Raw genomic sequence first — 14031 nt, 5'->3', positions numbered from 1 at the left:
AATTACAACGGTTCATTTAATGACCGTCCGAAGTTACAAACGGCACTGAAAAAAGTGACTTATATGACCATTTTTCGCACTTATGACCATTGCAGCTTTCCCTTGGTCACGTGATCTACATTAAGACGCTTGCAAACGGACTCACATTTATGACTGCCGCCGTGTCCCTGGGTCACGTGATCCCCTTTAGCGACTTTCAACAATCAAAGTCAAGGGGGAAGATAGATTCACTTAACAACTATGTTACTAATTTAACAACGGCAGTGATTCACTTAACAGCTACGGCAAGAAAGGTCACACAAAATGGGGCAAAATTCTCTTAACCAATGTCTCGCTTCACCACAAAAATGGGGGGGGGTCAATTGCGGTCGTAAGTCGAGGACTATCTGTACACTGGTATATAGCAAGCAGAGATAAATTTATTTTATTTATTGAATTCATTCGCCGCCCATCTCACTTACTAGAGGAATTCTAGAATGAATCTCGTTTTGGAGAATAGAATAGAATAGAATTTTTATTGGCCAAGTGTGATTGGACACACAAGGAATTTGTCTTGGTGCATCTGCTCTCAGGGTACATAAAAGAAAAGATACGTTCATCAAGGTACAACATTTACAACACAAATGATGGTCAATATATCAATATAAATCATAAGGATTGCCAGCAACAAGTTATAGTCATACAGTCATAAGTGGAAAGAGATGGGTGATGGGAACGATGAGAAGATTAATAGTAGTGCAGATTTAATAATAGTTTGACAGTGTTGAGGGAATTATTTGTTTAGCAGAGTGATGGCCTTCGGGGAAAAAACTGTCCTTGTGTCTAGTTGTTCTGGTGTGCAGTGCTCTATAGCGTCGTTTTGAGGGTAGGAGTGTGGTGTTATTTTCATGGCTCCACTATTTACTGTATATTTTCACCTCGATTTTGCACAGGGTGTTTTAAAGATAAATAACAGGAATATTCTGGAGCTTTGCTGGCTGAGGGACTCTGGGAGTTGAAGTCCACAAGTCTTAAAGGGACCAAGGTTGGAGACCCCTGTTCTAGAGAGTCATGAATACAATTGTGGTTGGGTTAAAAAAAACCCACCACCATTCTGGACTTCGGGAGAAGGATCACTTTTCATATTAACCCCTGCGAGTAAAGCCGAAGAAAAACCACCTGACACATTGACAGGAAAAGCTGCCTATAAATGTAACCAGCAATATTGGGAGACACTACAGTTACCATGGACTTGGTTCTCTATAAATTAGTAAATGTTTCCATGTTTACTCTTCAAATAATATTTTGCACCCTCTATAGATCTGGGATGAGGGTTCAGATGATTGGTTTCTCCTTTTAATCCATTAAATTATATATTCAGTTACATGTTTAATAATCTAGATGGGCAGCAAACGAGTCTTAATAAATAAATATTTTTAAGGGAGACAATTCCAGGCCGAAGCCATTTCCTAAAACAATTATTTTGTTTCTACACACACACACACAGTCCTCAACTTGCAACGTTTACAGTCCTCGACTTGCAATGATTTATATTGATATATTGACCATCAATTGTGTTGTAAATGTTGTACCTTGATGAACGTATCTTTTCTTTTATGTACACTGAGAGCAGAAGCACCAAGCAAATTCCTTGTGTGTCCAATCACACTTGGCCAATAAAAATTCTATTCTATTCTATTCTATTCTATTCTATTCTATTCTACTCTATTTAGTGCCTGTTCAAAGTTATAACGGCCCTGAATAAAAGGGACTTATGAGTTTTGCATGCTTATGTCTGTTGTAACATCCCCAGGGTCACGTGATCAAGAAATCCAGATGCTTAGCAATTGGCATGTACTTATGACGGTTGCAGTGTCGCGGGGTCATGTGATCCACTTTTGCGACTTTTCTGACAAGCAGGGTCAACGGGAAAGCTGGATTCACTTAACAACCGCGTCGCTAAATTAACAACTGCAGTGATTAACAGCTGAACAACAGTGGCAAGAAAGATCAATAAAATGGAGCACAATTCACTTAACAACAGTGTTGCTTAGCAACAGAAATTTTGGGGTCAATTGTGGTTGCAAGTCGAGGGATGGATGGATAGATAAGATAGATAGATAGATAGATAGATAGATAGATAGATAGATAGATAGATAGATAGATAGATAGACAGACAGACAGATGCAGTGGGTCAATGGATGATGGATAGATAGATAGATAGATAGATAGATAGATAGATAGATAGATAGATAGATAGATAGATAGATAGATAGATAGATGTATGTAGTGGGTCAATGGATGATGGGTGGATAGAGATAGATAGATAGATAGATAGATAGATAGATAGATAGATAGATAGATAGATAGATAGATAGATAATAGGTAGAGATAGATAGATAGATAGATAGATAGATAGATAGATAGATAGATAGATAGATAGATAGATAGATAGATAGATAGATAGATAGATAGATAGATAGATAGATAGATAGATAGATAGATAGATAGATAGATAGATAGATAGATAGATAGATAGATAGATAGATAGATGTAGTGGGTCAATGGATGATGGATGGATAGGGAGGGAGAGAGAGAGAGAGAGAGAGAGAGAGACAGAGATGGGTTGATAGATAGATAGATAGATGTAGTGGGTTAATCGATGATGGATGAATAGAGAGAGATAGATAGATATAGATAAAGCTTAAGGTTATTAGTAAAGTGGCATATAAAATATTAACTACATTAATAAAAAACAATAAAGCAGAAATGACAAAGAATCATCATTTTGGGAAAATGGCTTAAACCCAGAATCGTGTCCATTAAGATGTGGGTTAAAATCTCTCTACTATTCACACAGAGGGAAGTACCAATCCGTGCAGGGACCTCATGCCACCCAGGATGGTACAACCGCTGTAGCCCAGGTGCCTATCGTATAACATCCAAGGTTTAGGTCTCCGCCTAATTACAAAGAACATACTTAAGATATACACTTAAGTGTATTCTTAAAAATGCTTCAGCTCTTCCACGGAAGCGAGGTCCTGTTCCGAACACGACCACAGGTGCTCTCCCTCCCAAAGCACAGCGTGGAATTTTTAGTAATTTCACAATCCAGCAAAAAAAAAAATGTAGCTAATCAGTCACCAGTAAAACCAGACCACAAAGGAAGGAAGAATTCACCTTTCTCACAAGGTCCCACCCATTGTGTGTGTGTTTGTGTGTGTGTGTGCAATGAAAGCCAAATCTCATCCGGTGTCGCATTGTCCATTTTTTGCTCTATTTTCCAGGTTGGGAACATTTTATCTAAGCACACTTCTAGTGGAAATTGTACAAATTTGTCCAAGCAGAAACCAAGTTGTGTATAAGAAAGAGCGTCCATTGCATAATTTCCTCTGCAGAAAATTGGAGGAAACATCTTTTTTTGGAGGGGGAGGAGGCAAGGGGGGAGATTTAACCTACTACAGGTAGGCCTCGACTTACAACAGTGACCGAAGTTACAACAGCATTGAAAAAACGTGACTTATGACCGTTTGTTCACACTTACGACCACTGCGGCATCCCGGTGGTCAGGTGATTTATATTCGGATGCTTGAAAACTGACTCATATTTACGACGGTTGCAATGCCCCGGGGTTACGCGATTCCCCTTTTGCGACCTTCTGGCAAAGCCAAGTCAAAGGAGGGAAGCCGGAGTTATTAATTGGACTGCACTGATTAACAAGAAAAAGTCATCAAATGGGGCAAAACGTGATGAGTTTCTCACTTAGCGACATGTTTTGGCCTCAGTGGTGGTCGTAAGTCGAGGACTACCTGAATCTGAGCATGCTAAAGAGAACATTAAAAATATACAGATGGCCCCCGACTTATATTCATTTAGCAACCATTCAAAGTTACCTGGGAAAAGGAACTTACGGCCAGTCCTCACATTTATGACGATTGCAGTATTCCCATAGTCACCTGATTAAACTTTAGGCACTTGGCAGGTCATGCGCCAAGCAAAGTTAAAGGCGGATTTGCTTAACAACCGTGGCAAAAAAAAAAAAAAAAGGTAAAATCAGGAGCGACTCACTTTGCGACCACCTTGCTTTAGCAAGGGAAATTCTTCTCCCAATTGTGGACGTAAGTCAACGACAACCCCTGTGCTGCGTTTTAGAATCAGGGAGCTTTGTTCCCTCTTTTGAATAACTGGCACACCCATTTCGGAGAAGAGAAGAAGAGTGAAAAAGTAGGAATTGTCTAAAACTAGACTCTGGAGAAGGGTCTGGAGAAGAAAACCCGTATAAATCTATAAATGGAGTTTGATTGCAAAGGAAGATGGAATATAATTGCACAAAGCCAAGAACAGAAATCCACGAGCCTAGCATTCGCACAACACATCTGCCCAACTTTCCGGATAGATAGGATTCACAAATCCTTAGAACTTTTCTGAGTTTTCGACCTATTCATCCCAGATATTGAAAAAGTAGCTCAGAATAAAATTAAGGATAGCACCAGACAGCTTATACCAGGTTGAGAGACAGGCTAGAAAGAGGGAGATGGGTGAGTGGTGAGTTCAAGTCTCGACTTAGCCATTATTATTATTATTATTATTATTATTATTATTATTATTATTATTATTATTATTATTATTATTATTATTATTATTAGATTTCTATACCGCCCTTCTCCCGAAGGACTCAGGGCGTTTACAATAAAAATAAAACAGTAACAATATACAATTAAGAACAAATTTAAAAACTTATTATACAATTGGCCGGAATTATAAAACATTTAAAAACTAAAAACCCATTAAAATTCATCTAAAATTTAGAAATTTCAGAAAAATTTAACAAAAAACTTAGGCCAGCCCCGCGCGAGTAAATAAATACGTTTTCAACTTGCGGCGAAAGGTCCGAAGATCAGGTATTTGGCGCAAAGCAGGGGGAAGTTCGTTCCAGAGGGTAGGAGCCCCCACAGAGCCATGAAAGCCAGCTGGGTGACTTTGGGCCAATCATCAGGAGACGGTGAGTTCTAGTCCCGCCTCAGCCATGAAAACCAATTGGGCGACTTTGGGTCAATCACCAGGAGATGGTGAGTTCTAATCTCGTCTCAGCCATGAAAGCCAGTTGGGTGGCTTTTGGCCAGTCACCAGGAGACGGGGAGTTCTAGTCCCACGTTAGCCATGAAAGCCAGTTGGGCTACTTTGGGTCAATCACCAGGAGACAGTGAGTTCTAGTCCCAATCCGAAGCATGAAAGCTGGCTGGGTGACTTGGGCCAGTCTGTCTCTCTAAGGACAACTCACCTTACAGGGTGGTTGTTGTAGGGGAAATAGGAGGACGATGGTGTGATAGATTTGCTCACCATCTTGAGTTATTTGTAGAAACAATAAAGGCAGGAAATAAATACCTCTTTAGCTTCAAGCCAATAGATAATAGGTCACTCAACCATCTACATAACCTCGCTTTAAAAAAATCAGCAAAGTGGCTGCCTCAAAAGTTTAATTTTAATTCGACTCTGGGCCATAAAAGGGATATTGCACATTACACGAAAAAAATATTTTGAGGCTTTGGAAAAAGTTCAGAGAAGAGCAACTAAGAAGATCAAAGGCCTGGAGACTAAAACATATGAAGAACGGTTGCAGGAACTGGGTTTGGCTAGTCTGGAGAAAAGAAGGACTGTGGGGGACATGATGTGTAGCAGTCTTCCAATCTTTGAGGGGCTGCCCCAAAGAAGAGGGGGGTCAACCTATTCTCCAAAACACCCGAAAGCAGGACAAGAAGCAACAGATGAAAACTAATTGAAGGGAGAAACAACCTGGAATTAAGGAGAAACTTCCTAACAGTGAGGACAATTAACCAGTGGAACAGCTGGCCACCAGAAGTTGTGGAGGTTTTTAAGAAGAGACTGGGCAGTCCCTTGTCTGAGATGGTCTAGGTCAGAGGTCAGCAACCCGTGGCTCTTTCACCCCTCTGTTGCGGCTCCCTGTCACTCAAAGCGGCTCCCTGTCACTCAAAATATGCGTCAACAACCGCCAATGTGCGACACCTGCCGGCACGCAATTTACTGAGCTTTTCAACCCCTGGAAGGCCAACCATGGACGGATCCAAGAAAAGAAAAAGTTTCAGAAGGAAACAGAAGGATTAAAATTCAACTACACATGCTAGTTTTCTGGCTGCTCAAGAAATAGTCAGGCACTGGGAGGGTTTTGTGGCTCCCGGTGTTTTCTGGAGCAGGGGGTTGGACTAGAAGACCTCCAAGGTCCCTTCCAGCTCGATTTCTAATGAACATCTCCGAGCTGTTTGCAAAACAAACGCAGCCACATCTGCTTGCAGGCCGTGCTTCCCGGGCCCCAGCTGAAGCCTTGACCTGGCACAGGCTGTTCTCTCTGGCTGGCTGCAACCTTCGGGCAGGCCTCCCCCACCCCGCTTTTTCCCAGCCCCCTGCCTGGGTGTATAAACACCCTCTTGTCACACACTCCATCAGCTGTTTGGGCTGTTCCTCAATTTCCGGGTAGTAACAGAACAGCCAATCAGCTGATTTCTAAGCTCAGCCCTGGGCCTTTTTTTTTTCTTTTTTCTTCCCCTGCCTGCAAACACTTTTCCAAAACAAGCAAGCTGCCCGGGCACTTCCGGACTGGGGAAGGGAGGGAATCCACGGGGCCGGTGGGGAAGAGGAAAAGCAAAAAAGGACATTCCTTCACTGACAAACTTGCAAGGCCCAGTCCAAAATTCTCCAAACCTTTCCAACCCAAAAAATAAAAAAATAATTTAAAAAAAAGGAGGGGGGCGGGGAAGGAGAGACTTGGAAAAGTTATTTTTAATAAAATTAACAGGCATCCCCACTCCCGATCTCCAGATTAAGAAAGGCACCCAAAAAGGAACAGGAAAAAGCAACTCGCTTTGACCCAACTAACAAGAGAGAGGAGGGGAGCAGGAACCCCAAACGATGCCCGGTCCGTGCAAAGCACGCCCCAAAACGCCCGGCTTCTTCTTCTTCTTCTTTTCGGAGTTTTTTTGCACAACTACTGTGTTAAAGAGGAGCGTCCAAAACAGCAGCCCGGTGACACAGAGCGTGCAATTACCCAAACGAGGGTGTGTTTTTTTTTCCCCCTTTAAACACGGGGAAGAAGTGTGTGTGCCCCCCACCCCCCATGATGCAGGAGGAAGAGGCAGGATAACCAATCTCAAACTCCTGGCTTGCAAAGAAGGGGTGTAGAAAAAGGCCTTGGCCCAGCCAGAGGCAAAAATAGGAAGGCAGTAGGGCGAAAGGAAAGGAAAAAAAACAAAAAACAACCCAGCTCAAACTAGCAAAGAGAAACACACACAGCTCCAAAAGGCTGGTCTGGCAAGGCCACATTTGTTATTTTCTCTACCCACATCCCGTCGTCGTCGTTGCAAAGTCAAAAATACTGGCTTGCCAGGCCGAAGTCAAGATTACAGGACAAAAAAAAAAAAGAGAGAGAGGCTGTACTTCCAAAGCAGGAAGGGCAGAATGAAACTGACAACAAAAAAAAAGGAGGTAGCCTTTCACTCAGGTAACACCTAGGAGCAACAAGGGCTCATATATACCCAGAGTGGCGGGTATTATCCAAGAAATTAAGCCCATTTAGGAAAAGAGCCTTCTTTGGAACTAAGCCCGAATTAAAATCCGCGGCACCTTCCTAAACATGGTTAGGATTCCCGCCGGGTTGCAGAAATGCCAAGGCCTGCCTAAAACCCGAACCTTTAACTATAAAGAGAGAAGAGAAAAGTGAAGTGGGCAAAACACAGACAACAAAAGAGATCTATTCTGTCATTGCACACAGACACAAAAACTTGCAGACCCGGGAGAAATTGGCCTAGCTCACTTAAAATACCAAGAATTATAATCAGAGGCCTGGTCGGAGAGCCTTTTTTCACCGAATCTCTATGGTTCTTTTGTTGGAACAGAAAAAGACCAGCAGCTTAATAGTCCAACAGGAGAGAATGCCAGGCTATTTTCCTTCTCTCCCCCCCCCACTCCCTCCCTCTATCCACCGTCGAATTAAACAGCGACCACACCACCAATATATGCCACACGGAATCTCACATATACGTATTTCACAGGTCCTATTCTTTTGTCTCCAAAATACATATATATATATATATATATATTTAAAAGGCCCACTGTGATCTCTTAACATCCACAAAGCCACAAAGTGAACCAGGGGACGAGAGAAAAACCAGGGCCCAGTGGGGCTCGGTCTCCCCAGAATCTCGCTGCCTTTTCAAAAATTTAGATATAATGAGAATTTTTGTCACCGAACAGCTGGAGTTCTAAGCCTTCTCCCCCCCCCCCCAACCAGCAGAAATTAAACCATCCAATGCAATTTTGTTATTGGAGGGAGGACATGCATATGCAATTCCAGGATAAAAATAGCTTTGATTCCAGAGCAATCACGAGCCACTTCCTATTTATTAAAAAACATATTTTTTTAAAAAAAAAAGGAAGATCTAGGTGCATTATCAAAGAACCGGTTTTGGTTTTTTTTTTTGAGTTGTTGCTGTTTCTTTCCCCAACAAAACACAGAAAAGCTAAACCGTCACACGCGCGGCCATAAAAATAACAATTTGATCCCAGCAAACCCCAATCTAAATAAGTTTGTTTTATCTCTCCCAACTAAAGGCTATTTGTAACAAACCCAAACTCCCCCCCCCACCTTTTTACATACCTAATTCCTTCACGATTAAATTCTCCAGGGAGAGGTTAACACATTCAATAAACATCTCCGAAGTGCATTTCTGTCTGACTCTTGTCAATTGCAACCAATCTGTCTTTTCCCTCCCCACCACCTGATAAACAGGACGATTAACACAACAATTCTACAAAACCAACATCATAATTCAGCAGCTTTCTCTCCCCCCACCCACCCACCCACAGGCCCCGGCCCATCATATCCAAATACCCCCACAGTCAAATCTTATTAGGCCAAGAACGAAACAGGGGAAAAATAAATAAATCCAGATTCTTCAGAAAGAAATCTCGAAGCGAAGTGTTACATAAACAACCACCACCACAACAAAAACCCCAACAACAGCAGCAGGACGAGGGAAAGAAGAGGGGAGAGGGGCTACCAGGGGCTACCAGAGTTTCGGCATTGTTTTTTTCCAAGCCTTGTTTAACCACGGTTACTCCAGGCCCACTATAACCAGGTTTAATTTCCAACACCACCCCCTCCTCTTCGTTTTGCTGGCATCAGAAGCTTCCCGAATGGCAGCAGCCTCAGAACTAAATTAAGGAACTAGTAACACACCATCAGACAAGGATCATCCGATGGCAACTGTCAACAACCTGGGGGCCCCCTCCCCAAAAAACCTTGGTTGTCTCCAACTCATTGTGGCTTGTAGCTATATCCAAGCTAGCTGTTGAGGGTGGAAGCTGCTGGAGGGAGCTGTGTATTATATTATTATTATTATTATTATTATTGATTTTATTATTATTATTATTAAATGGATTGTTATACTATCCCCCTCCCACAAAAGGTATTGAAAAAAACTGGTGAAAATAGACCAGCTTTCTTGCTTTTCTCTTTCCATCCCGGCTTGTTTTAATCTAAGATAAATTCTCTGGCAATGCCTCCCACCACCAGAAAGAATACGGAGGACAATAAAATGTCCCGTCCCCCCTGCTCCACATACCCCAGTCTCAAAGAGACCCGCGCAATAAGGAAAATTGTGATTTTTCTCACAATTTTCTTGTGGTTTCTATAGGGCATTAGTGGGTGGGGAGGGGGCAGCAGCTGCTGGCTGGGGAAGGGGAGGGTAGGTGGGGTTCCATTATTTGCTCATTTGTGAGGAGGGGGGGGTTTGACACCTCAGCAATTTCCAGGGAAATGAGGGGGGGGTGGGTGGGAGAAGGAAAGGAGAAATAAATATTGGGGTTTTTTTTATATATATATATATATATATAATAAAAGGCCTCTCTCTTTGCAGGCCAAGAAAAGAGTGTTGTTGACACTGAACAGGAGGGGAAAATGTCTCCCTGGTTCCGGCTGGGGAGGGGGAGAAAGATAGGCTTAAGCCCACTCCCTCCCCCTTCCAAGGGGGGGGGAATAGGAAAGAGCCCACCCTTGGGTGGGGTTTAATTTGGGGAGGGGGGCCTTCCAAACCACAGGGCCAGGCCGTGCCTCTTTTGAGGCCTTGGTGGGTTTAAACCCCGACAGGTATACATACCCCTGAAGGAATTTGGGGAGGGGGGTGTCCAATTTCTCTCTCTCAAAGGTGTTTCCCCCCCCCCGCATTTCTTGGCTACCTTAACACCCCCCCTTTTAAAAAAAAAAACCCCAAATAAAAGACCTGCCCTCCCCATTCAGCTCTCTTGCTTCCTTTCCTTGCGAACCTGTGACACCCCCCCCTCTCTCAAAATTTGGCAGCCACCCTCCCCTATTGCCAAAGGAGCGTGGGGCTGGTTCTCCCACCTTTTGGGAGGAGGAGGAGGATGGGGGGCAAAGTCAGGAGTTTGGGATATTGGAGAGGAAAACAGGGCCTCCAGTTTGGGGGAAATTCCTGTTCCCAGGCTCTACTTTGGGTGTGGGGGTTCCATTCATCCCCAGCACCTGGAAACCCCCACACAAAAAAAGAAGGTCTCCCTTTCATTGCTTCTGCAAGGAGGGCCCCTCAACCCCCTCCCTCCCTCAGACATTCTCCGGGGAGGAGGGGCCTCCACACACAAACCACCTCCCCCACGCGAAAGGGGCTCCCCAAACAATACCCCTCCTCCCTTTCTCCAGGAAAGGATACAGCTTGACCACGTCGGTGTCCATCCGCCTCTTGCCCGGGCTGGGGAGGACATGGTGCCCCCGGCCGGCGGCCTCCCGGGCGGAGTCTGGAGCGAGGCCTGTCAGGACCCCTCGGCGCGCGGGGACTTGGTGGGGTGGGGGAAAAGCTTCGTCGGGGAGGGGCCCCGCGGTGCGCCTGCGCGGAGGCCTCCCTCGCGGCCCCTCCCTCGCGGCCCCTCCCTTCGCGAGCCGGCTCTTCCTGCCCCGCGGCTGCCCCCCCCCCTCCTCCGCTGCCGCCGGCTTCTCCTTCTTCCTCCTTCTTCCTCCTCTTCCTCTTCTTCCTGCGCCCGCCCGCACCCGAGTCGCCGCTTCTCGCTTCTCTCTCTCTCGGCCGCTCGCTCGGCTCTGCCAAAGCCTCTCGCTGGGCTCCTGACGTCACCCACAGTGACCTCATCGCCCGGGGCTCGCCTCATTGGGCGGCCCGGGAGAGCCACGCCCTCCTGGGGGGAGGAGGAGGAGTCGGCTTTTTTTTTTCTTCTTCCCTCGAGAGGCATGCCGGGAGAGGTAGTTTCTCCGCGTCTTCTTCTTCTTCCGCTCAGGCTTCAAGAGCTCTTTGCAGGCCTCTCGCTCTGCGGGGGCGGGGGTTCGAATCCCGGGAGGGTCCTCGACCTTACGACCGCGGCGGGGCTCAAACTTTCCGCGGCTCAGGGAGACCGTTTGTCGGATGGGCTTTAACCCGTTTGACGGCCTTTCTTGCCGCGCCGGTTAAGGGGCATCGCCGCCGTTGTTAAATGAGTAACACGGTCGTTAAGTGAATCAGGCTTCCCCGTCGATCAGAAGAAAGGAGAACGTACCGAAACGGCAACCGTCTTAAATATGAGTCGGCGGCCGAACGTCTGAATTTTTTTTTTTTTAATTTGCATTTATATCCCGCCCTTCTCCGAAGACTCAGGGCGGCTTACACTGTGTCAAGCAATAGTCTTCATCCATTTGTATATTATATACAAAATCAATTTATTGCCCCCAACAATCTGGGCCCTCATTTTACCTACCTTATAAAGGATGGAAGGCTGAGTCAACCTTGGGCCTGGTGGGATTTGAACCTGCAGTAATTGCAAGCAGCTGCTGTTAATAACAGACTGCATTAGCCTGTTGAGCCACCAGAGGCCCCTTTTTCTCACTCGCTTGACCAGGCAGGTGCGGCAACGGTCATTAAGTGTGGAAAATACGGCTGCCGAGCCACTTTTTGTTCAGTGCCGTTCTAACTTTGAACGGTCACTAAATGAGCTGTTGTAAGTCGAGGACTACCTATAACACACCTCGCCCAGTGGTGGGATTCAGCCAGTTCGCACCTATTCGGGAGAACCGGCTGTTAACTTTCTAAGCAGTTCGGAGAACCGGTTGTTGGAAGAAATCTTATTTTGTTTTTTTCCCACTTTCCAGGGCTAATCCTGTAAGGAAGGCAGGAAGGAAACATTCTGGTGGTATTTCTAGCCCAATCTTTATTGCCCTGCTTACAGAAACTGCCTCTCTGCTTAACCCTTAGTACATTGTAACAGCTAAGGCGAAGCGCCCATCGACGTGAGTGACGTTGAGTTGGCCACGCCCATGTGGTCACATGACCACCGAGCCACGCCTACCCAACTGGTCATTGCAAACCAATAGTAAAAGTAAGTAGAATCCACCCCTGGTTTGGACTCATCCTTCATCCACAAATTAACTACCAGCCGGTTCCTCTGGGCATGTGCAGAGTGCCCAGAACCTGGCGAGAGAAAGACGCTCATCAAGATGAGCTCTGGGATTGCTTGGCTCTTCCAGCTTCATCGTGGCTTTAAAAACGTCATGATTTGATGTTTTGCAGGCCGGCAAGAGGGCCTCTGGGCATACGTAGAGCGTCAGCCTTTTTCCCAGCCATGGAAAACCCTCTTCCAAGGTAGAATAAAGGAGCAGAGGTGCCTTACTAGACAAACCGGGCTCAGCCTGGCTGCAGACCAGCCGGCGGATATCAAAAGGGGTTTTGCAGAAGACCAGTTTTGGGGTTCACATGACCTTGGTGGAGTTGCGTTTCCCTGAACAGCTTCCTTTCGGACGTTGTGGGAGCTTCATCCCTTGAGACTTTCAAGAAGAGATTGGTCTGCCACTGGTCAGAAATGGTGTAGGGTCTCCTGCTTGGGAGGGGGTGGGGGTGGGGGGGGTTGGACTAGATGACCTACAAGGTCCCTTCCAACTCTTGTCAATCTGTAATTCTGCAAACTACAAAATGGAAAATCAGCGCAATTCCTTGGCTACCCCAACACCGTTCCTATCAATTGCCCAGGGATTTCAGTACAAAGCGAAGGCTCACCCCCCCCACCCCCAAAATAGTATTTGGAATTTGTGTTGACCTTCCAATGGACATCGCCTGGCATTTTTTGGGCAGGGCAAACATGCCCGTCTGGCATTGGAGGTCTCTTAGTCTTCAGCCCCCCCGCCGATACATGGGGAACCCCAAAACCCTTTCTCCACAGAATCTTGCCCTCTGTTGTGGCGCCAGCCCCCACCCCCGGGCCTGGCCCCCTGCCAGAAAGTGACTCAGAGCGTGAGGGGGAAGGGCTGTCAGGGCTCCCCTCTGCAGGGCTGGCCTCTCTGGCTCAGCTGCAGGAGCCAGAGGCAGGCCAGGTGGAGGAGGTGACGAGGCCTCTGTCTCCTGTATCTCCCCCCCCCCCAACGCTTCCAGACCCAGCTGTGGACAATCAGTCCTGGTTAGATCCCAGGTTTCGTAGACAAGAGAGGCGGGAACAACAAAAGAAGGGGTAGGGTAGGCCTAGAAAGTGCTGAGTCACGGAGCCACACCCCACAGGATATAAAAGCAGGAGGGGCTGCTCTACTACTTCATGACGGACAAAACAAACTGACTGGAGAAAACTTGAGCTGAACTTTAAAGCACTCCATGGCTTAGGGCCTGGGTACTTACGGGACCGCCTACTGTTACCACATGCCTCCCACCAACCCATACGCTCACACAGAGAGGGACTTCTCAGGGTGTCGTCCGCCAAACAATGTCGGCTGGCGGCCCCTAGGGGAAGATCCTTCTCTGTGGGGGCTCCTACCCTCTGGAACGAACTTCCCCCTGGTTTACGCCAAATACCTGACCTTCGGACCTTTCGCCGCGAATTGAAAACACATCTATTTATTCACGCGGGGCTGGCTTAAATTTTATTGGGTTTTTGTTGGGTTTTTAAATTTTTATTATGAATTTTAATGGGTTTTTTAGTTTAATATGTTTTAAAGTCTTAGGCCAATGGTGTAATAAGTTTTTTAATTCGGGTTTTAATTGTATATTGTATTGTTTGTTTTAT

General features: G+C 45.9%; 1 protein-coding gene across 1 annotated transcript in view; it reads right to left on the bottom strand.

Annotated features, from left to right (window-relative positions):
* The window catches only part of UBE2H (ubiquitin conjugating enzyme E2 H), a 67056-nt gene extending 56234 nt beyond the window's left edge, over positions 1-10822 (bottom strand). Inside the window, exon 1 of the mRNA XM_058190641.1 lies at positions 10716-10822. Coding sequence (XP_058046624.1) covers positions 10716-10738 — 23 coding nt within the window. The 5' untranslated portion in view covers positions 10739-10822. The remainder of the gene's footprint in view (positions 1-10715) is intronic.
* Between the last annotated feature and the right edge of the window lie 3209 nt (positions 10823-14031).

Source organism: Ahaetulla prasina, chromosome 7 (assembly GCF_028640845.1).
Source record: "Ahaetulla prasina isolate Xishuangbanna chromosome 7, ASM2864084v1, whole genome shotgun sequence".
NCBI lineage: Eukaryota > Metazoa > Chordata > Lepidosauria > Squamata > Colubridae > Ahaetulla > Ahaetulla prasina.
Note: the sequence above shows the minus strand (reverse complement) of the source record. Positions and strands in the feature narration are given on the sequence as shown.